The sequence below is a fragment of the Archocentrus centrarchus genome, chromosome 12 (genome assembly GCF_007364275.1).
Source record: "Archocentrus centrarchus isolate MPI-CPG fArcCen1 chromosome 12, fArcCen1, whole genome shotgun sequence".
In the NCBI taxonomy this organism is placed as follows: Eukaryota; Metazoa; Chordata; class Actinopteri; order Cichliformes; family Cichlidae; genus Archocentrus; species Archocentrus centrarchus.
In genome coordinates this window covers 17,129,990-17,156,936 of record NC_044357.1, presented here as the reverse complement: position 1 = coordinate 17,156,936, position 26,947 = coordinate 17,129,990, and the positions used below count along the sequence as shown (strand labels likewise).

Below are 26,947 nucleotides of genomic sequence, written 5' to 3'. Positions count from 1 at the left end.
CCCCTCGAACAACTGGGGCATAACCGTGGACACTTCCTCCATTATGTCCGCCCAGCTCGTTGTGCTGTCGGCTGATGGATATCAATCGTAGCATTGTTGGCTGGACAGACAGGGGTCCTGGCTGTTAGCCACTGCTACTCTCAACCTCCTTTCCAGGATTTTCTCTGGCATCAAGGCGCAATGAGAGCAACCTTGCGGGTCCGCCAGAGAAGTTGAGCATGCTTAGACACCCATGCAAGCTATGCACATCGATGAGAGTCCCTGCCGCGAAATGGAAGCACCGCATGATGCGGGGCATGGGCGGGGATGCAGCTCTTTGGCCTTCGGTTCTGACCCTTTGGCGGGGGTAGGAGCCATAGCCATCGTGGTCGGAAAAGATGGGTAGACTGAGCTATACAAGGCTCGTCGTGACACGTTAGCCTTTTGTAGCTAGCGCTAGCAACGGGGTTAAGTCCGAGCTAGTCGCCGTGAGAGTCAGCTCGTCGTGACCGTTCAGCTGAGCTCTACCAGTTGATCCAGCTAACAAATTAATGCTAACTGAAACCTAAACTGTTTAGGGTCGGTTAGCAAATTAATGCTAGCAGACATAACACGGTACTGACCCGCAACAAGCTATGCTAGCCGGACACGAAAAGCTCCGCGTGACGCGTTAGCCCAAGTTACACACACACACACAACGGCTCACCCTGCTAATTAAACCAGGTGACCGCTGAAGACAGCTCGCCACGACGCGGGAGTCGCTGTCCAGGGTGTATAACTACCAGTACACTTCTTTCGAAGGACTTACTCAGCACAATCCAGAACTGAAAACTGGAGAACTGCGTTCGGCGACGTACTCTCTAACGGGGGACGCCTGAGAACTGTTAAACAGCTAACCAAGCCCGCCTGGGCGCGCTGAGGGAGCCCGATGTAGTTTCTCACGGGAAGAAAGCAGAATGAGTAGGGAGGAGCTGGTCAGCCGTGATAGTAGGAGGGGCGGTGCCCTGGGAGCACGGCTTGACAGGTCTGTCGCAGACAGACGTGGTGGTCATTGGAGCTTCCGTAGTTGGTCACGCCAAGGCGATTCCCCTAGTGAAACATACGAACGAAGTTAGAAAAGAACTATAAACAACAACAAAGTTTGCTCAGGAAGAATGAATATAGGACAAGATTAGATCATAATGCTGCTGCCGTGAGTGAGGCACGCAAACAAGAGTCACGCAACAGCCAAAGAGAAACAAGCAGAACGTTGTCATCTCATTCTTCTGCACACCTGATCCCATCATTCCGATATCACAGGCTGGCCCGACTGTTCAGCACCATTCCTTATGAGAATATATCTACTGCAGTGTTTAACGATGTAGCTGTAATTTTAATTAGTACCTTTTTGGAGACCATGTTTCCTACAAAATTAATTTTTTTCCCCCCACTTAAATTGTTTGGAAAAAACAATTTCTCAACAATTTCATTCCTGGGGATAAAAAAAACTGTATGTTTCATTAGCATTCCTAAATTATTAAAAGAAATTACTTGTAAACCAATTTTTTTTTAAAAAAACTTACAACTCCTGCAGGGTAAACGGGCTATAATCAGTTTGATCGCAAAGAGATATTGAGATGTTGTCTGGGGTAGCATCACTTGTTTGATATGCACGTATTCATAAGGTATTTACTTTTGCAAAAGCTTGATAAACCAAGGAGAAACAAATTGGTGTGTACATACTTTTCCTGTTTTTTGTTTGTTGTTTTGAGTTCATTAACCAAATTCTGTCAGTCTACTCTCACTGAGTGGCCGGCTGTATTCCACTACTTACTCAGTGTTGTGGAGCTGTGCAGCCATGTGGAAACAAGGCAATTTCAACTGTAGGAAAATGGCCCAATGGGGTGAGTGAACCTTGAAAGTGCATCTCTCCCCCACACACACCAGACACACACTCACAAACATGATATAAAGCATAAAAACACTGTCACTTTGCTTTTCTTGTTTTGTAAGGTCATTTTATTGTTTGTTTTTCTTTCTTTTTTTTAAGGTTTGAAGACAGCAAAACAGAATCATGCAGTGTTCCTAAGTGTGCATCTCTCAGAAAGAGAGTTTGAGGGTAAATAAGGCTGAGGCTCATTCATCACTTGGGGGGACGCATCGAACAGTAGACATCATGGTAATCAATGAGCATGTCACTGATAAGGGGGGTAGAAAGCAACACACTTGGCCCTGATGCCACAGGAATTCACTCTCTCTCTCTCAAGACACACACACACTCAGAAGGTGCACACAAGTGCAAGACTGGCTTTGCTCCTTTTGCAGAACAAAGCTTTCAGAGCAGCTACAACAGTTCTTTGTCTTCATGATTAGGCTGTTAACACCACACACACACACACACACACACACACCACACAACCACACACACACACACACACACACACACACACACACACACACACACACACACACACCTTCCAGTCCCTCTGCATTCGCTTAAGTTACATCAATTCATCTCTCTCTGTTCTGTCTGTCACCCTCAGCCAGAAAGCATCTTCATCTTTTTTCCCTCTTCTCTTTCTACTTGACTTGTATTTGTATTCCTTTCTAACTTTATTCACTTCCTTTCCTTTTGTTCTACAACAACCAACAACTCTCTTTCTTCCCTTCATTCATTGGCATTCTTTCCATCTCACAGCCCAACTTCTTCACTTTCTCATCACTTTCCGGGCGCCCTGGCGAGAGCGCTTAGGATAATTTTCTGCTATGTTAGTGCTGCCTGCCCCACCATGGACCTCGATTTCTTTTTAACTTTATTTACAGGAGTATAAATGTTTGCTGACAGCACACCCTCAGCTCCCAGCAAGACACATACACAATTTCTGTTGAACTACACAATGCATTCTCCTCCGTAGTACACCGTAACAGCAGGAGCAGGGACAAACGTTTCCCAAAGCTTCTGCTGGAGCACTGCCGACTTTAAAAAAGCAGGGCAGGATGGACACGAGCTCTAATTGATTCCAAGGGATTAAAACCTGTCTGGCAGTGGAAAAAATTAGATTAGTACCAGTTTCCAGCTCTGACACGACGACAGGGATACCATACAAAAATGACCCAAAAGCCATTTTATTCTCAGTGGATTCATTTTTTTCTATGGCCTCTCATATCCGTATATTCTTGCAGCCGGTTTCTTTGTCAGTAACAGCCTTTTACTTGTGGCCTGTAACCCCTTCCCTGGCATGAAAAGCCACCTATGACAAGGTGACTGGTGGATTTTTGACCAAAAAAAATTGTCAAATTCTGTATTTGCTCATTCTAAGGAGGCCAACACGAAAACCCCATTTAATTTTAGCAGAACCAAGCCAGAGTCACACTGGTTTTAAAGTATAATAATGTTGGAATATGTCGAGTTTGGGTAATATAGACCAAAAAAAAAAAAGATCACATTTCTGTACTTTCTGGTTAAGTGTTGATTTCTCACTAAGGGGCCAGTGCGCTCTTCAGGGAAACTTAAAATTTTACAGATTTCATTCAGATGTTGGACCACTTCACTGTGTTAAATGTTTTCACTCAGTCTGGGTTATTTCAGTTTTGTTTAAACTGCAGTTGTGTGAGGTACTTTTTCATAGCTGGTGTAATACCATTACAGTAAATAGCATTAGACATAATGCCAGAAGCTAAGAGACAGTCGTAAAAAGGTTTTCACGACTCATTGCAATCCAGTGAAAAACTAAGTACTTCTCCTTCTGCTTCCACAGGAATTAAGAGGGCAAGTAGTAGCCAGGTGCAGCACTTGATTAACTGATTATCAGCAAGTTGAAAATTTTGGCAGTTTGCTGGTCTGGAGCATTCGGGTGTGCTGTTGACCACATGCAACACTCATCCTAGGAGTGTATATCCCAGCAAATTGACCCCAGGCTCAGACCATGCAATGCTTAGAGAAACTGCAACCCAAAAAAAAAAAAAAAAGTCCATTCAGCATCTCAAAATCTACATGCCTCAATTAGCAAGTAAATGTTAAAGTTCATGCAGAACAATTAAAAAAGACTGAACAAGTGTGGCTTGTTTGGAAGGATTGCCAGAAAAATCCCCTTCTCTCTAATAAGAGCATGTCAGCATTGTTTAGGGTTAAATAGTGTGTATTGCACAAACCACAAGACTTCTGGAATAATGTCCTTTGGACAGATGACACCAAAATGTCGATGTTTGGCCATAATGCACAAAAAATATCAACAAAAACACCTCATACCAAACAGCATGGAGGTGGAGGGGTAATGATTTGGGTTGGTTTTGCAACCACAGTACCTGGGCACCTTGCAGTCATTGACTCAATCATGAACTCATCCCAAAGTATTTTAGAGTCAAATGTGAGGCCATCTGTCTGACAGCTAAAGCTTGGCCCAAACTGGGTCATGAAACAGGACAATGATCCTAAGCACAGCAGCAAATCTACAACAGAATGACTAAAAAAAAACAAACAAAAAAATACCAAAGAATAAAGGTGTCGCAACGGCCGAAAGTCCAGGCCTCAATTTGAATGAAATGCTGTGGCAGGACCCTGGAGAGCTGCGCAAATAAAGTTATAAAGAAAGTGGGCCAAAATTCCTGCACAACCCTATGAGGAACTGTCATAACAGGATGAACCTTTTATGACTCTCTGTCATACAGAAAATTATTACTTCTAGGCTTAATTGCTAAAGGTGGTTCTACGAGCTATTGAATCATGGGGTTTGTGTAATTAGTTTTAGTTTACACAGGACTGCATAGTCCTTTGAAAACTTTCTTTTCACAGCCACATACTGCTGGGATGGGGGGGGGGGTCACGAGCAAAACATAATTAGCAATTAACAAACAAAGTGCACGGTAAATGTAGAACATGTTCACTGTTTTACCTGCCTTCCAGCAGCTCTTTCCAACAAAGAACTGAATTTGCTGCAATTGTCTCACAGCCACAAGGCTCAAGGGATTAAAAACTGTATTTTTACCTCAAACAACACAGGGGTTGCTTGGCTACTAATGCCTCAATTAGCTTGTACTATTGTGTGACTTTTGTGTTATCAAGGGTTGGTATGGACTGAGCTATTGAAACACAAAAGTCAAATTGGAATAGACCAGCACCTCAGGTCTTCTGCAAAGCAAATTACTGGGGGGAGTTTTCCAATAAAGTTTAGTGTGTTGAAAAGAGTGATTTTTTTTTTAATTTTGCCTTTTGCTTATATATATATATATATGAACCAAATGTGACCATTGCATGTGTGTCTGTTGCCACACATGCAATGGTTACATTTGGTTTTTGACACAGTTCAAACAGTACTGCGTCTCTTTCAACACTGCAGGAGAATTGTGGGATCAGAGATGAATAGGGAGAGGTAAGGTCGGGGCAGGGCTGTGCTAGTCGACAGTACAGTGACAGATGATGCAAACACTGCTACAGCTTTACTGAAGGGAAGACTTAATGCAACTCAACCTCAAACTATGTCTATATAAAAAGGTATGGTAAAAATATCAATTTATCTTGAGAAGTCGATGTGACAGTAAAATCCAGTTTTGGACCTGTTAGGGTTTAAGTTCAGTTCCAGTCAGTTTGATTCCTCAGCTTTAAATCCAACAGCAAGACCAAGACTGATGCTTTGTTTATTTGATTCGGCAAATGAAGCTGAAAAATGTTAAAATCTCTTCACAGAACTTGCTATGGAGAAACTGGGTCATTGCTCAAGTAAAAGTAATACAATTCATCAGGGAAAGATAATGGAAAAACATGAGGCGCATTTATCAATTCACTTACGCTGGCCACTTACAAATGTTTTCTTCTGTTCTCTGCTGGTATATGAATTTAATCATAAAAATTCTGCAAGTTCAGGCCAGTTATTCAAAGACTGTGTACCCAACTCCTACTACTCCAGGATCTTCCCTCCTATCTCCTGGCAGCAGTGCAGTAAAATAAAAGGTCACACTGATATTGCTTTGGATTTTCTGACCCACACTGAGCAACAGGATGTGTGTATGTCTGCTTATCTAGAGGTTTGCGTCAAAGAGAAAAACTAAGTAACCTATCCCAATTTTTAAGTCTATTTCCTCTGATCAAATCCATTTAAAGAACAAAAAGCTACATGTTTGAAGTCAGGAGCACACATTTTGAGGTATTCTACCTGCTAAACAATGCTCACACTGAATTTCCTGCACCGATGTGACAGCAAGCGAGAAAGCTGTCATGTTTTATTCAGCATGAACGCAGCTTTACCATGAAAGACTGAAACTAAGGCCACCTTTCACATTTCAATAGATTACCTGCAGTAATTCCATTCATTTAACACTTTAGCTCTTTCCACTACACCCACACACTAATATAATAAATATGAAACATGTCTAATCATGCTGAGCACATCCCAGACAAGGTCATGAGCGCAGGAAGGCAATTAAAAGGAGGGGATTCAATATTTTTCTATAAATAAGGCAAAAAAAGGAGAAAAAAAAAAAACACTTTGTAAAAACAAGGACAGCTTGCTAAATCTGAAAACTAATTTTCCCCAAACTGACTTACCCTGCTGTCTGGTGAGCACTTAACCTGAAGCAAACAGCAACATGACAGTACAGCAAAGGGGGGAAAAAAAAGAGCACAATCGGTTCTTTTTAAATAAAAAAACACATTTTTTGTTGTGTGTTACTCTTGCTTAGGTGTGTCATTGCAATCACTATATAAGGTCCTATGGACCTCAAATCTGACTCTGCATGCTTAAATAAATGCTGCCACTCAACAGGAATCAACGAACTTAGGAGGCCAAATGGGAAGAATTTGTATGCAAACATATCAGTCAGAGTTAAAATAAGGGAGGTCAAGGAACACGTAAGTGTGTTTTTAACTTGTGTGTGTTGACTGAGGTCCAGAGTGAAGAATTGATCTCTCTGAGGCTCAGAAGTAGCAAGTCTGTGAATACCAATCAGCGGTAATTAATAGCAGCTAATGGACTTCTTGTTCTCATCTCTATTCCAACTCCATTTATTCCTTCCAACGTTTCTCTCTCTTTTTATTATGCAGCCAATGCACACAAAGAGGAATAATATTATTTCTTTATAACTGTCCATGCGATATGCTCCCAGACTGACACTAAAACTCCAATCACAAGAGCTTTTTAAGATGTGGAAGTGTTTTGCAACAGTACTTTGAAAAAACAAATATTTAACAAGAAAGGTTACTTAACTCTAGAGACCCAGACAAAAGTGGAGAAAGACAGCCTTTGTTGGAGGAAAAAAAAAAAAAGGGTAAATCAAAAAGCACGTCACTTAAAGCCCTCTGTACCCTAATATTATCACTTTTAGATGGCATGTTTTGATGGAAAGTATACCTTGGAAACCTGAAATTACTAATTCAACCTTTGAAGTACAAAGACATTCTTGTTGCTCTGAAAATTATAATTATTTGTAGGGATACAAATATACAGTGGCACGGTGGTTAGCACTGTTGCCACGTAGCAAGAAGGACCTGAGTTCAAATCCACCATCTGGCTGGGGCCTTTAGGTGTGGAATTTGCATGTCCTCCCCATGTTTGTGGGAGTTCTCTCCAGGTACCCCCTGCAACACTGAATCAGATGGATGGATTTATGGATGCACATAGTTATTAAAAACTAAGTTTTCTGCAGCACTGAACACATCCCAAGATACAGAAGCAGCAACAATAACTTGGGCGTATTCATTTTCTGTATGACTTTATCAGTCTCTCACATCTTTGTGGAGGCATGTGGGCCTGCTCTTCTTTACAACATTGTTTCAGGTCTTTGAGGTTTGCAGGCATTCATTCATACACAGCTCTCTTAATGTTCCACCACAACATTTCAATCAGGTCGAGGGCTCGACTTTGACTGGGTTATCACAACACCTTGATTGTGCAAAACGAGCCCAAATCATCACCCTGCCAACTTGACAGTGGGTATTGTGGTGTTTGTGCGGATAAGCTGTTTTTGGCTTTCACCAAACGTGATGTTGTGCATTATTGCCAATCATTTCCCCTTTGGCTGTTTGTCCAAAGGACAAATACAAATCTTATAGTTTGTTCAGATACAACTTTGCAAACCTAAGCCGTGCTGCCCTTCCAAGCAAGTCATACTTTTTCAGTATTTTTCCTGATGGTACTGTCATGAACTTTAACATTTAACATGCTAACTGAGGCCGGTAGAGGCTGAGATGTAACTCTTGTGTTTTTTTTGTAGTTTACATGGTCTGACCTTGGGGTGAATTTGTTGTGATGTTCACTTCTGGGAAAACTCGCAACTGTCTTAAATGTTTTCCACTTGTGAATCTTTCTACACTGTATGATTTAGGACTTTAAATTGTTTAGAAAGCCTTATACCCTTTTCTAGATTGATGGGCAGCAACAATTGCTGCAATGTCTTTCCTGCTTGGCATTGTGTTAACACACAATGAATGCTCCAGAAATTGTCAAAGATCAAATCATAAGGAGGTGAAAGACTTGCATTAAAATTTTTAAAATTACAATTACAAAGTATTATTTAACTTCTATTTTAAACATTACTATTAGCTCAGAATTTACAAACCAATTCTTGATGATGTGCATTAATGCAATTTACCAATGTTACCATGCTGCATTGCCAAACTAAGATTGTGAATGCCGTGACCATTACCGACATAGTAGCATTGTTATTGTAAGCATGTTAACATACTGGTGCCCGGGTAGAGCTTTATTGAGTTGCTTGCATGGCTGTTTTTATTAGTCAAGAAACAGCACTGATTGTTTCCAATTACCATGCTGTGTTGTTTCTTATAACAAAGTTCTCAATACTAAGAAGTGCAACATTTGTCATGTCCTTCTTTGCCTCAGTCAACCCACACACCTGTCATTCATCCATCCTCTTGCCTGAGGCTGAAGTAAACGTTTCTCGATATAAAGCTTAGACAACCCGTTTTTGTTGAAGTTTTTTTTTTTAAATAAATATTTATTTGTATGACAAATTCTTATAACATTTTCTTTACTACTTCAAGATATGAGAGCTCATAGCAAAGATGCAGACAAAATACAACAGCTTAATCCCAGAATACAAAAAAAAAGAAAACAGAGATAAAACACTGAAGTACCATTTGGGAGGTTTGTATAAGGTTTGTGATGCAGCAACAAGTGATCTGATGGCTCAGTCACATTATAATAAAATAGGACAGCAAGTGGTTGATCGCCCGTTGCTGCGCCGAGCGGAGGTATTATCGCTATCAGAACTGCTCGCTATCACCACAATTAGCAAGCAGGCGTGGCTATTAGCACTAGCGAGCAGTCATCCGATAGCCAGGGGGACCGCCCCCCCGGTCGTCCGATCCTCTGGCTAGAACCCTGTATCGGTGTATGACTTGAGATTTTCATCAATTATCCACAGTTAATCACTGTATTATTACAAACTGATTGCATACAATTTTAAAACTGATCACCCCATTTCACTACAAACTGATAGCAGACTGACTCCTTCAAAGTCACTTTGAAGACAGCAACTGATTGACCTGGTCCTCATCTTCTAAACAACAATTTCAAAGGCAACAAGCTCGCAAGTTCACTGCACACAGTTGCAATAATTATGATCCGTGCTGCGGTCTCCAACCATTGTTTTGCCTAGTGTGAATGTAGCATTAAGTGTACACCATACTGTAATCTATGAAGAACAGGCTACTGTCAGAGATTTAAAAAAGATGGGGAGGAGTCAGATAATTCAAGTGAAGAGCAGGAAGGGAATAAATGACAAATGTCAGAAAGAGAAAAATGGAGAGGCTGATTGGTGTACAGCTCAAGAAGGATGAGACATAACAGGGGACACAGGGACAAAGACGACAAGTCAAAGAGAAAGAACGACAAGAAGGCTGATGTGCAGATGAGAGGTGGATGGAGCACAGGCTGTACTTGCAAGCTCATTAAACAGTGCAGTATCTGATGAGTAAAGAAAGAAGGCAATGGAGAGAAACTGTCCTAATCACTGCTGCCTGGCCAGAAAAAGATCAATCATCAATGACAGGGAAGATGGATTTAAAGGAAAAGCCTCCTGGTGATCCCAAGTTACCTCCATTGAGACTTTTCACATCATTACTGTTTTTTTTTTTCCTTCCAATAGCTCATTTGCAGTTTACTCAAGGGAAAGTTCGGGAGTTTGATCACATGATGGCTAATGGTGTGACCGTCTGATAGGGGCGGCAATAACACCCTGACTCAAGTTGTCACGGTCTTCTAAACTTCAAACCAGATTATTCCAAACACAAGGCCATCGGTGGCAACAGGCGGTTTGCTTCTTGTACGAAAAAACTTAAATTGATAGAACTTATGATTTATAACAAAATCAGCGTAAATGGCCACAACACAAGTATTAGAGAATCCATCCATCTATCCATCTATCCATCCATCCATCCATCCATCTTCTTCTGCTTATCCGGGGCTGGTTTGCGGGGGTAGCTGCCTAAGCAGAGAAGCCCAGACCTCCCTCTCCCCAGCCACCACCACCAGCTCATCCAGGGGGACCCCAAGGCCTCCTTCCGATAGGACATGCCCGGAACACCTCACCCAAGAGGCGCCCAGGATGCATCCTAGTCAGATGTCTGAACCACCTCAACTGGAGCTCTACTTTGAGCCCTTCTGAATGGCTGCACTCCTCACCCTCTCTAAGGGAGAGGGCCAGCCACCCTTTGGAGGAAACTCATTTCTGCCACTTGTATTCGCAATCTCATTCTTTCGGTCACTACCCAACGCTCATGCCAATAGGTGAGGGTAGGGGACACAGAATGACTGGTAAATCAACAGCTTCACTTTCATGCGAGAACCTGCAAGTTGTTCACTATAGTGAACATGGTTTTTTTTGTTTGTTTTTTTTAATTGAACAAATAATATCTGCAGTCAATCTGAGTATAAGCAGAATATCCTCCTTGTAGTCTTTTTTTTTTCTCCTCATGGCACTAATGATTTAGTTCTTGTGTAAGTGATCACAGGGCTCAAATGGGACTAGACAAGGAAATTATTCTTACCTTACTTAACCAAAATCTATCTTCCTCTTACATGTATTTCTGGCCATTTCATAAACAGTGTATTTTATGCTTCAGCAAATAAAACAATCCTGGTGATTTTCCTTTAGGAGAAGGAAAAACCCTCTTTAGGGGACAAACATTTTTTGTATGCAGGACAAAAAAAAAATTGAACCAACATTTTGAAGTCCAGATGGGACTAACAACAAATACTGCCTGAAAATTACATTCTGGCTTAAGGCTGATATATTTTAAAGAACATATTTTAAAGTAACTTCTTGTCTTTGTCTGGCAAATGGCGCAGTTATACACAAGTGACCACACAAATGAATTAAAGCAGAAAAAAAACAGGGCCTTTTCTGGCAAGAGTAGAGCAACTGAGACCAAAACACATCAAAGTTTTTCCCATCAAACAAATGTGATTCAGTGCAAACGAGTGTTTAAGCAATTAGCAAATGACATTTGAAACTAAATGCTGAGGGTGAGAGGCAGGACAAGGAAAAAAAAAAAAAAGGACTGTTCAAAATGTAATGTTTTTCCACGTTAATTGTGAACGGAAAAACTCAAGAAAAGATTAAGATGAAGTGAACACACGTAATATTTGTAGAAATTTTCACAATCTTCTTTTTACACATAAAAACTGGGTTTATAAGCACTAAAAAGCAATTTTGCTCATGTCAAGACTCAGGAGTTATAGCTACAGTTGTATTCAGCCTGTTATAACCAACAGTCTATGATGGTTAATGGAGAGGCACTGAAAACAGTTCAGCTATTTTTATAATCAAAGTAAGGAAACTAGCAGCCTCCCCCTCCAAAAAAAGGAGTAATGATCGTGGGAACTTGTGGACATAGTGATGGTAAAATGAAGTGTGAGATGGACAGGCGGGATTGTGCAGCATCAGCAGTAATGTGAGCACTGTATTGGGCCATTGCAGAGCTTTTGATTTACAAAGTCAATCTATGTTCCAACCCTCACATATGGTCATGAGCTCTAGTCAGAGACTAGAAGAATTAGAAATGAGCTTCCTCTGTGGCTCAGCTCAGCCTTAGAGAAAGGGTGATGTGATTGGCTCCTTTGTGTTAAAAGAAGTGAGTTGAGCTGGTTTGGGCTAGGGTGCCTCCTCTGGAGATTTTTCTGGGTATACTCAGAGGAGACCTCAGGGTAGAACAAGATTATACATTTCATCTAGCTTGGGGCTATCTCAGGATCCTCCAGAAGGAAGGGGAAACACTGCTGAGGACATGGACATGTGGAATACCCTGCTTAGGACTATCACCATGAATGGTTGGACAGATGGGTGGGCTAAAACCTGATGTTTTAGCATTCACCACATCCTGTTATTTGACACTCGTGTGTTGCCACACAGTTCACTGGAGAGTCATAAAAGGTTCATCCTGGTTTATCTTTAACTCCACAGCTCACTTTCACAAGGATTTCAATGTGGAACACTCAGTCCATCAGAAGTTGTGCATAATTGATTTAATAGGCTACTCAAAAGTCACATTCTCATTCACCTGCCTTGAGGTTGTACTAAAAATTACTTTGCTTGATCCCAAAATGCTAATCCATCTGGTGTTTTTCAACCTGCTTCAAATGATGCAGGACTTTGATTCAGACCTAAGAAGCCAGTTTTGGTACACCATCTAACAAGCACGGTTTAAAATTAGCTTCAGGAGCCACTGACCATTTAGCAACAGGCTAATCTCATAGCAAATCTGTCCATGCTCTCCTTTGTAACCTGATAAGGAACAATAATTAACTTCCTACTCTCTAAGCTTTTACACTACAAAAGCATCATAGAGTAATGAGGACAGATTTACCTCCAGCTTTTTTCCTGCCTTTGAAGAATCTACATTTCTATCAGACCTAATTTCCTATTTTTGTGCTACTGATACTGCTAGAGCAGATTGTGACAGGCAGCGAGTACCAATCAGAATGAGCTTTAACAGATGAAACTTGTCATGTGGTCCACCACAAAAGTCTCACAACCAAGCTTCTACAACCAACAAGAAGCACAACACCAGGGCTTTATTCATCAAATACTTGTCAGAAACATAGGAAGTGTAGCTGTCCATGTGAGTCTACCCCCCGATGTGAAGTGAGTAGTTGTGTCTGATGCTTGCAACAGACTGAAGCAGCAATCTGCAGATTTCCCTGGCTGTGTGTGTGTAAAAGGAGCATCTGGGGAGCGCCTGAGTAAATTAACAGAACAAAAAGCTGCCAGTCCACACGGGCCTGTCTTGTTGTGATGTTCATCCTGATCAGGAAAACAAACTGCGTGATGAACTTCTGAAAAATAACAACAACTACAAAAAAAAAAAACTAATTCACAGATGTCATCTCACATAGTCGCTTTTAAAATTACAACAGTGTGAGGGGTTTGAAGTCGCAAAACACAAGAACAAAACAGAATTTTCGTCATCTTTCCGTTTCACATCCTCAGCTAACAGGGGACAGGCTTTCTCAATTTCTAAGAGCACCCGGGTGGATGGGGCAGAGTACTATAGCTAATTTATGGGTCAATATAAACTTCCATCACCGCAGACTGAAACTGAAAGCTGTGCTGGCCTGCGGCAGAAGAGAGGAATAGAGCAGAACCTCTAAATCTAAGATATAGAACATATAGGATGAGGGGAAAAGGCCCTGGCCATTGCTGCAGAGGAATACACAGGCTGCAAATAAACAAACACAAGTATATAAATTCACAATTACTCTCCTAGCTCATTTTTTTTTTTCCTGCAGCCTTTACCAAACCCTGACCATATATTCAATACTAAAACTGTCAGTCAGAGCATCCCATTAAACGCATCGCTTCCTACAGTAATTACAACAGCGCAATCCTTCCAGGATGGCGTAACGTGCAGAGACAATGTAACAGGATGATAGCTTGGGTAATTAGTGTCTACCATTAAAAACATAATTCACGGTACAAACAAGATGTGGCGATTTGTTTGAGGCAAGCCACAAACAAAACATGGGAAACCACCGCAGGATGAAGGGAATCGCAGTCATGTGGAGACTCAGACTGCCAGTGATCAGCTATTTTCTCTGGTAATTTATATATATATATATATTTTTCTTTTTTTTTTAAACTTGAAACCATCAGTAGATTTGCTTCTCTTGGAAGTAAGTCACAAGTAGTCCAAGGAACTATGCCAGATCTGTATCTCCTGATAGGCCTTTTCCACCTTGAGATATGTTTAAAAATGCACAGGTGTTGTTAATTTTGTTTAAAAAAACAAAAAAAAAACAAAACCAACACAGCTGATCATTTCAATGTAGTCATTTATTTTTATTTTAAGGCATGCAGCACAATAAGAAAAATTTAGTTGGGGCAACAAAAGATTAGAAATGCTAATGCTGGTAGAACAATTCTCCACAAACAAGTTTAACTGGCAACAGGCCAGTAACATCCTGGGCATCCCACAGAGGCCGGGTCTTTCAGAAGCAAAGATAAGCAGGGGTTCACTGCTCTGTGAAACACTGCATGGACAAATCTTTTAATAATTCAAGATCAACTTTTCTCGATGTAAATTTCTAATAATTTCAGGGAATTATCATATCAGTAAAGATTCAGAACATGGAGCGCTGCTTGAACATTTGTGAATAGCCTTTTAATGATAAATGACATACATTCACCGGCCACTTCATTAGGCAAACATATTCAAATCCTGCAAATACCTAATCAGTCAATCACATGGCAGCAACTCAGTGCATTTAGGCCTGTAGACAATCAGAATGGGGAAGAAAGGTATTTACGTGACTGAGCATGGCATGACTGTTGATGCCAGACGGGCTGGTCCAAATATTCAGACACTACTGGTATTTTTCTCTGCACAACCATCTCTGGGTTTAAAGAGAACAGGCTGAAAAAGAGAAAACATGCAGCCAGCGGCAGTACTCTGGGTGAAAATGCTTTGTTGATGCCAGACGTCAGGGCAGAATGGCCAAACTGCTTCAAAGTGACAGGAAGGCAACAGTAACTCAGACAGAGGAGCATCTCTGAACGCACAACCTGCTGAACCTTAAAGCAGATGGGCTACAGCGGGAGAAGACCACTATCAGCCAAGAACAGGAAACTGAGGCTACAATTCACATGGGCTTACCAAAATTGGACAATAGAAGATTGGAATAACGTTGCCTGGTCTGATGAGGCTTTATTTCTGCTGGATTTTTGGATGGTAGGGTCCGAATTTGCCATGAACACCACCAAGAGGGTGAAATTAAATATAACAAAGGAGACTCTATACTGCAGCTAAAATCTTATATGGAAAAACTTTCTGCGTCTAAAACTGCAGTAATTGGTCTCAGTTTCAGAATCCTTACAGAAATGATGATGCAACACAGTGGAAAACATGCCCCTGTCCCAACTCTTGACGTGTTGCTGGCATCAAATCAAAATGAGCATATATTGTTCAAAAAAATAAAAAAAACTTCTTATGTTGTCTTAGAACTATTTTAAATCAAATATGGCGTTTCTATGTCTTGCAAACCATTGCATTCGTTTGACTTTCATTTTTTAAAGCATCCCAACTTCTTGGAGACTGGGTAGTAAATGGAACAGAGTTATGTGAAGTTAAAATGAAAAATCTCTTTTTAAAAATAAAATCATACCATGATGCAGGGGTATTACTGTTAGGGTTCTTGCATGTGTTTTCAGTGGCTCTGCACGGTCTGGGATTTTCCTTGGGGGGGGGGGGGGAAAACGCTTGTGTTTAAGAGCATCAAACCTGAATCAGCTCCAAGTGTTTCCATGTCAGGAGGAGGGATGAAGTCTTTTGTTTGTGCTCCGGTTTGTTGCCTTGCACAGATGTTCTGTGTTTGGCAGAAGATGGGTCCCATTTCGCCTGCATGGACCAGACCGAGTGTCTCAAGTAGAGGAGCCAAATCAGTGTAAGCGTAATAAATCTGAAATTTGATATCACGGCAAATTGGTGCGTACCACAACAACTCTCCAATATGGCACATTAACTTGAGCATTTTTGTTGCAGTTCAAGCCTTGGATGAACAGGAAACTGAATTATTCAGACACAAGAAATTTAAAAAAAGTGGTATGATTCCAAGCTATTTATTTCTGAGCGTTTTTTTTTTCTTTTTGTGGGGGGGGGGGGGGGGGGGGGGGGGGGGGGGGGGGGGGGGGGTGATCATGTATATTGCTATTATGTGACAGCATAAGTCACACTTGAGTCTAAAAAAAAAAAATTGTGTGTTCAGATTTGACCGAGCTAACACTGGGCAGAAGCCGCTTAAGTGCCTTAATTGCCTCCATGAGCCCTGTGTCACAGCCACTGCTGCTGCTCCTGCTGCAACTGCTGACTGTGCTGGTAAATGGGCCAAATCAGCATGTATAACCACAATAACTATATTCATGTTGCTTTCAAACACCACATGCAATATCTTGCTTGACGTCCCTCCTTCCAGCACCTCGTGACCTCACAGCTAACGAGGTTTCTTATTCTAATTAAAAGAGTTTTTGCATTTTTCTTCCAGAACTAGACAGAGAACATTTTTTTTTTTTTTTTACAATCTTTTCCTGTGAGCTACTTGTGAGTGTGCAAACAACAGTGTAAGCTGCTCTTACTATACTCCAATTTGTAAGCAGGTCTCAGTCGGTTTGTTGTTTACATTATTAGCCTTCTTGAGTCATTACATAAAGTATACACACACTTAATTAAGTCTGCAATGTTTGGTAAACATTTTCAAATATACTGTAGAGCGCTGTGTTTTGACACTGCATTGCTCCTCTCTGTAGTATCTCCAGGTTCATCTCATTTACCACCGAGGACCAGCACGGTGATGAAATTCAGTGTAAACACAGAAGCGGTGCTGATTTAGAGTCAACATCAATACTCAGAGAGAGAGAAAGTAGGAGAATTTAAAAGTGTACTTACTGAAGAACTATAGCAAACCAGAACAAGACTGATCCAGATCCACAAGAACCCCCCCCCGGTCTTTCAACCTCCGCGATCTGAGTGCTCGCCGTGAGACAAGCACTCTCCCCTCACGTGTCAAAATAACACATATGCAATACCAAGAAGTGATGACAATGAAGAGAAAGATGTAAAACGTGAAATAAAATAACAAAAAAATTTTAATTATTTATTAAGACATATATTTTTCATAAGCTCCTCATTAAAAAGCTGTAAGTATGTCCCAGTGGCTCCTCTACCACTGAATAGTGTAATGAGTCCTGCTGCCTTTATGTGTTCATAACAATGAAAGAAACCAATAATTAGCTTGAGTTTCACTGCAAGCTTTTTCCCCTATTCTTCTGCTTTAAAAATCTGTCTCTACTGTCTTACTGTAGGGAAATTATTTAATATTTCTGGTTAAAAAGGGAAAAATCAATATGATTTGAATGTTAGCTATTAGTTTTGTGCAATTTCAGTCTAAAAATTCTGGCTTTCAAAATCTCACATTAAGTCAAGTGAGGAAATGATGATCAAGGCTTATCCTGGCTCCCATTAGGGCACTGTAGTGCCTAATAGATAGTGGAGGTGAAGTGCAAAGGTCTTATGGTCTTTTCGATTTGCCATTGTTTACAGTACAGTGCTGTGAACAAAGGAAGGGAAAAGCAGAGGAAAGAAAAAAGACAGAAAAAAATTCAACACAGACAGTGGTTTATTGAGTGACTGATCAATGAGTGCAGCCTCTGCTAAAGGAGTCAAGGAGGAAAAAAAAAAAAAGAAAAGAAAGAAAGCAGAGATACAACCTCTTGAACGTGTAATTCTAGCCGGGAAGAGAGGCGAAACTAAAAAAACTGGGATGGAGTGACAAATGGGCATACAGTCTACAATGAGCAAAAGAGCTGCGCAGCCTTGTAAAATGAGAATGTGATTGATAAGGTAGAAAAAGGTGATACCGCCTGAAGCCTTGGGGAGAGTGAGGATATGAATGGAGGATGAAAGTTTGTGGGCACACTTAATATTATGACAGAAGTAGAAGTGCTCTGGGAAAGCACACAAGAAACTAAGAGCAGGGACATGCAAGCAATCGGCACAAGAATTACACACCACGACAGAAAGAAATACACATATTTGCTGTCTTCTGAGTGTATGCAGCATTTAATGGACCGACAGAAAACTGACCTGTGAGCACGGCCTTGGCGGAGGGTTCAGCCAGGTCCAGGGCAGACTTGCCGTCGGTGTTGCGGATGTTGGGGTCGGCTCCATGCTGCAGTAACACTGTACAACAACAGGGCAGACAGAGACAGTAGCTGAGCTCCTGGACGGACATACAAACTCCCCGACATACACTTCCTCCCAGTCCACCTCCTGCTCCTCCCGCCGCTACTGTTGAACCACATCCTTCTCCATACACTGCTCTTCCTGAACCACCTCCTTTCTCTACCACTTGATCCTCAGCTATCCCTCCTGTTCCACCTCCTGTGGTTGTGTCTCCTGGCAGCGCTCCTGCCAGTCCCGTTTCACATTTTTCTCCTCCTTCTCCAGCTGCTCCTCCTCTGTTGCTAGTGCTGCTCCCTCGGCTGCCCCTGGCTGCCCCTGCCCTGCGAGCCATGCTGCTGATGTAACAGACATGCCACAACAAAAGCAGCAAAAGCCACACTACAACACACTGGCAGTGAGAAACAGCGGACTTAACACACAGCTACGTGACAGCCACGGAACACATCACACTTCCATGGATGAAGGGAGGGGAGGCTGTGATTAAGCTAAGAAGATAAGTTTTAAAAAAAAAAAATGAGAGGGGAGAGGCAAAAGGCTACAGCTAATCGAGGCAGCAACGGCGACGAGGCGGGGCAGGCAGTGCGAGTGGAGAGACTCTCGCCTCTCCAACTGACTGAGCGATGCAGCGGAGAACAAGATGAGAGAGGAGAGGGGAAGAGAGGAGGGGACAGGAGAGACGAGGAGAGGGAAGCATGGGATGGGAGGGGGGCTGAAAGTCGGAGAGGATGGGAGAGATAGAGGACGAAAAGAGAGGAGGAAGAGCAAAACAAAACAAGGAAAGGAAAGGAAAGGAAAGGAAAGGAAAGGAAAGGAAAGGAAAAGGAAAGGAAAGGAAAGGAAGGAAAGAATTAATAGTCCTTAGACTACTGAACGTTATGAGCTGAATAACCACTCCTGCCTGCGCTTTTTAAATGAGCCCTTTTTGGAGGGTGCTATGTCAATACTCTCAGTAACTCCTCTCCACCTCACTTCCCACTATTGTGAGTGCTGAGCAGTTCCCAGCGCACGTGTCCTTTGACCTTGTGTACACTTCAAACCACCAGCTTTAACCTGGCAGAGAAGAAGAGAAGAGAAGCAGTATGTGCACATGTGCCTTCTTTCTGCCCCGGCACTGACGCAGACTTATTCACCCCCTCACCCCTCAACAAAAAACATGATTTAACTCTGCACCAATCCCACACATACACAAGTGAGCACACACACACACACACACTCACACGCACACAAACAGATAGTGATATCAACAGCGAGCGAATAAAGATATGCCCGTACTCTGCCAAGAGAGAGAAATGCAGTCTGATGCACAACCTTACAGCGATGCAATCTCACATACAAAGGCTGAAATGTTCATACATCTTGCATCCGTCTGTGCTGTTTGTAATTCATTCACACACTGTCAGCATCTAATTTTGCTTTCAGTCTCCAGTGGACACAGCTTCTCGTATACCTGCAAATGCCCTGTCTGAAAACCCCAAAATCTTTTGTTGTGTGCAGGATTAGTTTTCTGGACACGGTCAGATGCGCAACAGTTATCTTATGACTACCCACAGTACCTGTGACCATTCAGCAAACAACTTTTTCAAAATCACTGTGAGCACAGAGGTATCTTCTCTTCAGCCTGTCTCAAATGAGTTGTGGTTATACATGTGTAAACTGGTTTCTTTGTTTCCTTAATAGGAACAAAGAAACTAGTTTACACATTTTGAAGAACAGCAGATACTAGTTAAAAAAAAAAAAAAAAAAAGCATATGCTACTTAACCTCCAACAATTATAGAAGGAAGATAAGATACAATTTTGCAATGTTTCTTTTGTCATTTGTGCTATAAATCCAGTGTACACCTTTGCTTTTAAGTGTTGCACCTTCATCCTCCCTAAGGTCTAACGTACCCCCTGCAAAGCTGCTGCAGGTTCAGAACAGCTTGAGACAAAAATGGAAAGGTCAAACCAATTCAGCTGTTTGGAAACTTCGGTTTCAAGGAGTCAGATGACAGGCAAGAAATGCGATGCATGATTAACCTGAAGCAGTCCTGTTAAATGATTTTGATGTCAATATTAGTAAAGCTCATGAATCTGAGTTTTGCTATAATTGAGCAGTCTTTTTTGTCCACAATTCTCTTGGAACTGCTTCACAGTAAAAGCCTTTCTGTAAGAAAGTTTTGCTTTTATCTGCTCAAAATGTACGTCATATAGTAAAGATATGGAAGTCTTTTGTACCATCACACGCGGCAAAACAGCGATAACTGAAAAAAGCAGAACAATATCATCTGAATAAATGCATGAAGCACAAAATTACATGTTGAATGTGGCTCTGAAATATTAAGAGGGAGAAAAAAAAATATTAAACTGCAATTTCTAAGTCATTTATCTAGAAAAAAATGCCAATTATTTTCTCAAAAACAAGAATCCCACTACCCTTTCCTGTTTTATCTCACTAAAATAGATAAAAAAAAATACAAAGCAGTCTCTTTAAAGATGCTACTTCAGTGGAATTGTGATGGCAATTTTCACTTTTTTGACATTTCCTGAAGTAAATGATTTTCTATTTATGGAAGCTTGTTCGAGCTATGGATAGCAAAAAAAAAAAAAAAAATGTTTGTTTTGAGTGGCAGAAACAAGTTTCCATATCTATTTCTTTCAATAAATAACAGAAAAATAAATCACAATAAAATGAGCTCACTGGTTAAGAGACATTTAAACCAAAAAAACTGTCTCCATCCATCAGGTTACATGGATTCCATAAATAAAAACGCATGGATAAGGATCCTCACAATTCCATGCGTGCATTGCAACTACATACGAGCAAAGGGCAGTGTTGTTTTCTGTGAAGTGTAATCTCATAAATAAACCCAAACAGCAACATTTTATGGGATGCAGAAACAGAAATCAATAAGGTTTATTCATGCAGCACTTAACAGAAATCAGCAAATGCATATTAAAAAGTCCTTAAACCTAACGACACTGACATCTGAAAAGCAGAACATGATGTTCAGATTATTTCAAATCATTAGCCCGCATTGGCCAACATCCTTACTAACATTAGGAGAAATCCAAGAAAACGGATTTCCACCCAGAGACGGACAGTGCTTCAGTGGCTTATACTTATAGTGTTGTGGTTAACACATGGAAGATTCCCAGTTTGGAGACCAGGAGGAGAGACAAATCCCTGGGAGGGTTCTGTCAGGAAGGGCATGAGGCGTAAAAAAAACCTGTGCCAATTCAAATATGCGGATCCATCCACTGTGGCATCCCATGCAAACAAGGGGGCAGCAGAAAGAATAAAAAATAACCCTATGCTGAACTGTCATTGGAATGACTTGAAGGCATCATCGTCAAACACCAAGCCAACAGCATGGCTGCATTAGGATCTGAAATATCCTCCTGCCAATGTGATTTTCTCTTAACCTTGAGCTGGAAAATATCCAAGTTGAGTAATGAGAGATTAATTTCTTACTTAAGACGCCTGAATATAAGAGAAAATGACAGAGCGTCCATCATGCTGAGCTGAATTTACAGTCAAATCAGAGCTGCTAAATCTTTAATCTGGCAGGATGACAAGCTACTAAAACTCTGTCCAATAACAAGAATGCTAGACCATGTGATTTTTGTTGTAACTGTGCAGTTTGGACTGCAAACCAAATCTTCACTGTGCCTTTTCTGGTTCACAGCAGATAATATTGATGCAATTGTATTTAGAAAATTAAGATCATTTCTTTTGTTTTTTTTAGAGGTGCATTGGCATCCATAAAAAAAATCCCTGGTCTTGACTTATAAGTGTTCAAGAAGGAACCTCTCATGCTTCTCTTTTTTCTGCCATGTATATACTATTACAGTGGTGGATGCTTACATAAAAATTAGGTAAGTCTATGTAAAAGTAATCCATGTGAGCCAAAAGCTCCCCCCCAAAGTCCTGTGCCAAACTGACATCAGATCAGCAAAGTTTTTCCTATATGGTAATCTCATGCTCTGCCAGAGTACAAAAGGACTGGGTTCTGTTTGTGGAAGCCAGGCAAGGGGCAGCCAATCAGAACAAAGTGTGTTTTGGGGGAGGGAGCAGGGGTGGGCAAACTACGGCCCCGCGGGCCACACCCAGCCCGTTGGTCTTTTTAATCCGGTCCGCCGAAGACTGGTATAGAATTGCCCAAATCATAATATCATAATCATGATTATGACTGATGTCGAGGATTCTGAGAATTGCTACAACAAAACTAACACCAGCCTGGCAAAAACAACACTGCTCCCACTAAAGGTAAATAGTATTAACACTTTTTTTATATTTATGTTTGATATGTATGCATGTGGTGCTGGCCCGGCCCGTCTGTCATATTTCAAAAAGTCAATGTGGCCCCAGAGCCAAAAAGGTTGCCCACCCCTGTTATAGAGACAGGAGCTAATCAACATTTAAAGTGTTGGAGTAAATATTCAGCACTTGAAGCAAAGGTTATGCTGTTTGATAACAAAATGAAATCCAAATTACCTTTGGAATTTTATTAGATCTATGAAAAAACTTTTTAAAAACAGATTTTTTTTTTTTTTTTTAATTATACACAACTGATCATCAGTACTTTTATTCATCTTGGTAGTATGAAATCTAGCAGAAAATCTATTCAGCTTTACATATTCTTATTGCAGTCAGAGACACTCACATCTAGGAGAACAATGATGAGTGGAAGTGCAGACTGCTCTCTTCTTTTGTGCCAGAGGGAAGAGAAAGAAGCATTATTGAGGATGAAGAAATGAGGGTGCCAGATTTTTAAATTATCTCACTACTTGATAATGTTGCCTGAAAATAGTTGCCTTCTGAACTGGTAGCAAACAACATATTTTTTATGCTCTTGGTTCAAAACTATTATTAGGCTGCGTTTTCTTGAAGTGAAGGCACTAATGTTAACTAATGGGCCTATCAGAGCAGTGCATAGTAGTGTATACGGACACAAACTGCTTTGGTTGTTTGTGTCCTTGAAATAAGCCCCAATAAGTCTGCATTTAGCATTTAGTCTGGCCTAAAAGGATTTAGCCAATCGATATCTTAAAACTTGTTTACTCTCTTCTGTGAGGTTTGTTCGTATGTGTTCTATGTCAGACTCAGAAAAATCTTAACTGTACAAACTTTGCAAATCAATCATTTTAGCCTCAAGAATAAAAAAAATATGTGGTGTGATCATTAGTACAGTCAATGTGCCAAAATTTTCATATGAGGCTTCAAGTTTCACTTGATGTTGGAGATTTTGCTAAACAGAGAATATTTTGGAATATACTATTCAAGCAAATCCAAACAGCATGACACTTGATTAAGTACAGTATGTAAGTACCACGACTGGCAAAGAATTGCCTGGCATAAAGAGGGGTAATAAAACATATCTTTATAAATCAAAGTGGGAAGTGTTCAAGGTTATCAGGCAGCCATGGAAACAGAGGACCATACAGCTGGTTATGTGACACTGTCAGCTGTTATAAAGACCCTAAACCAGTTGTTACACAGACCCTAAACCAGCTGTTATAAGAGACCCTAAATCAGCAATTAAAAAAAAACCTTAAACCAGGTGTTACAAAGATGCAAACAGGGAAGTTGCAGAGTGCCCTGTCATGGACAGATTATGCAGCATCATCACTCATAACGTGGTTGAAGGGTGTTTCTCTCATTTCTGCTTTACTTTTTTCCCCCATTTTCATTTATCAGCTGTTATAAATGCTGATACCAATATATCAGCAAATAGGTAATATTACCGATATATCAGCCCTGTTGATGTAGGGTCTAGCTGGAAAGACTTTAAATGAGCAATTGTAAAAACCCTAAACCAGCTGTTATAAAGTGCCTGAATCAGCTGTCAGAGAGAATTTCCCTGCAACTGATGCTTTGTTTAAAATGCCATGTCAATATAATTGAGCAATAAAACAAGTGCACAATTCAGAAATTGATTACAAATCCAAGGTTCTAGCCAGCAGTTGATCGCCCAGCGCTGCGCCATGCCATCTTGTGCCGGGCTGAGAATTTCACCGGTTCGCTATCAGTACTCTTTGCTATCACTGCAATTACTAAGCGGGCGCGCACCCCATGCACTCTGCCCGGTCACCGATAACATACTTTTTTTTTTCTCTGGCTAGATCATTGCATTGTAGTAATATTTCAGTTTAGTTCATAATGTGCACATGCAATCTCGCGATGGTCCTGTACACGCTTCATTTCACGTGGCTAATGCTACAACATCCCCACCCCGGCCACACGCACCAGGCTAAATTGTTTTTTCTGGCTAGAACCCTGCAAATCCAAAGTCGTTTTGTATACTGGTGTGTTTTAGCTTGAAGTTTCTGCTCAGACTGAAAATCACACCAAACATGAATGAGTGAAGTGAAAGTCAACAGCACATTTAAGACCTTTTTACCTCAATTTCAGTCTCATTCATAATTATTGATAAATCAATAACACCTCTGAGAACAGACTGAAGTTTGTTCTCAGGGATGATCAGAGCACCATAAAGCCTACTGCTACAATGCAGTCTTTCAGGGCCTTGAAATCTCACAGCAGCCATTCCCTGAAACTAGAAAGAAAGAAAGAAAAAAAAAAGACTTGCTCAACTTTTCCTCCTTGTTGCTCTCAGGACTCCAGCCAAGGCATCACTGACTGTTCTTGCAGTCATTTGTTCTTATTCCTCACACTGAACAATGCCTTCTCACAAACATCATAAAGATTACAGCTCAGATTGGCCACAAACATGAAAACAATCGTGTTTACCTCAGATTTTCCTCAGGGATCAGTAACACAGCTTGTCTATTTTTCAGTTGAATTGAATCTTCATTTGTAAATCCACCCAGAAAGTGTTTTTGGAACCCATCGCTCACCTGTCTCATATGACAGCTGCAATTCAATTTCAAGCGTGTGAGACAAACATTACCCCAGGATACCCTGAATTGTTTTTGTTTAAGTCTGTCTGCAACACTTGGTTACGTGTAATCGCTACACAATGCTGTCTGAATCGCACAAATCTTCTGCTGCAGATATGTTGGGAGGGTAGCTGAATGATCAAAACTACCTGTGAGTCTAGGGGCCTGCAAGTTTCACCATAGTTAAGACTCTGCCTACCCACAACAAAGGGCAGGGAACTAAAATCAATGAATCAATAAATAAATGCAATGTTGTTTTCTTCAAAACCATCACGCAGCCTACTCAAACGTTATTTTTGCTCAGCAAGTTGCTGTTATCGGTCAGCCCGGTGAAGACAGTCTTGAAAGGCATTTTCCTTCCTGCTGCTGACAGGCAGGCAGCTAGTCGTGATGACAGAGAGGGCCAAACAGAGGTCGTTGTGGACTGAAGGGATCAAACACTTTAGTATCGCTTTGCACCAACTCAACAGGAATGTGAACTCACAAGTAAGATGAAGAAATCAATGCTCCTTTGTCCCCTGTGTGGTGGTGGGGTGGGGGGGACTAAGAATAGGCAGTAACACAGTAACTGCAGTTTACAGGTTATTTATGCTTTATGTTAACTGGGAAATAAAAGCAAAGAGTCTGAATGCAAGTTTCTAACATAATGTTTGATTACTCCAGCTTGTGACATGGTGCACCAACACACACTTCAATTCAAACTTTAATTTAAAAAAAAACACTGCCAAAGTAGGATCAACGGTGATGAGAAAATATATACATTACAGAGAAACCACTGGCTTTTACTGTACCCAAAAGAGCAATGCAGCAACACTATTACAGCAACCAGTTTCAGTGCTGAATGTTTTCTGTTTCACTTCTGTTCACACGACTGGTCAATTCAATCTTACTGGGCCAACAGACATAACAAAATAGCAATGCAGAGACCTTCAAATGCCACTAAACACATCTTTAAATGTACTGATGGTCGCTGTGTAATGAACACTTTCTGAGTGGGAGACATACACGGAAACATTTTATACAATTTATGGCCTACCGCTTTTGCCATGTCTGTTTTGTGTGCTCACCTATACAGACGTCTATCTTGCCTTTGATGGCGGCTTCGTGCAGCGGGGTGTAGTTCCAGTTGTCTCGAGCATTAGGGTCAGCCCCCTGACACAGCAGCAAGGACACCACCTGATAATGAGATTCACAATGTTTACATAAAACCTCAGCTGCTTTTGCTTTAGGTACAATAAAGAGGTTACAGCATATCAGGGTCCTGATCCTTTTTTTTTTTTTTTTTTACTTTGAAACATGTGTAACACAGACAGAGAATATATTATTTTGATTCTGATTCAATATCTGACCAAAGCACATTATATTAAAAAGCATAAATGATTTGAAGCCAACTTTTCTACAGTTTGTCAAACTGGTTACTCGCAGCAATTCGCAGCAGAAAAAAAAGCATGTTTGCACAACTTCTTAGTGCAACTTTTAGCTCACAAACCAATGTTACGTAGGCTACATCAATCTTTCTTATAAACAGTCTATCACTGCTGCCTGCTATACTTTAAAAAAAAAAAATATTAAAAGCGAGGCAACCAGGGATAGGAAAGTCAAGGCCTCCACCTCTGACCACTGCTCAATCCAAAAGTAAGCAAAGCAAGAAAGATATGGGAGACTAACACATAGATTCTGCAGCAATGCAGATGCTGTAACGATCAACTGTGGTAAAGAGAGAGGTGAGCATGAAAGTGAGGCTGCTGTGGGTATGACCGAAAGAATAAGACTGCAAATACAAGCCACAGAACGAGCTTCCTCCCAAGGGTGCCTGGTCTCTCCCTTAGAGATAGATGCTTGGTAGGAGCTTAGTCACTACTCCTCCACATCAAAAGGACCTAGTCAAGGTTGTTCAGGTATTTACCTACAATGCCTCCTAG

General features: G+C 41.0%; 1 protein-coding gene across 1 annotated transcript in view; it reads right to left on the bottom strand.

Moving 5' to 3' along the window:
* tnksa (tankyrase, TRF1-interacting ankyrin-related ADP-ribose polymerase a) overlaps window positions 1–26,947 on the bottom strand; it is a 127,178-nt gene that overhangs the window by 96,550 nt on the left and 3,681 nt on the right. Inside the window, exons 3-4 of the mRNA XM_030742249.1 lie at window positions 26,093–26,201; window positions 18,047–18,142 (exon numbers count right to left, since the gene is read on the bottom strand). Of these exons, the coding sequence (XP_030598109.1) occupies window positions 18,047–18,142; window positions 26,093–26,201 (205 nt within the window). The remainder of the gene's footprint in view (window positions 1–18,046; window positions 18,143–26,092; window positions 26,202–26,947) is intronic.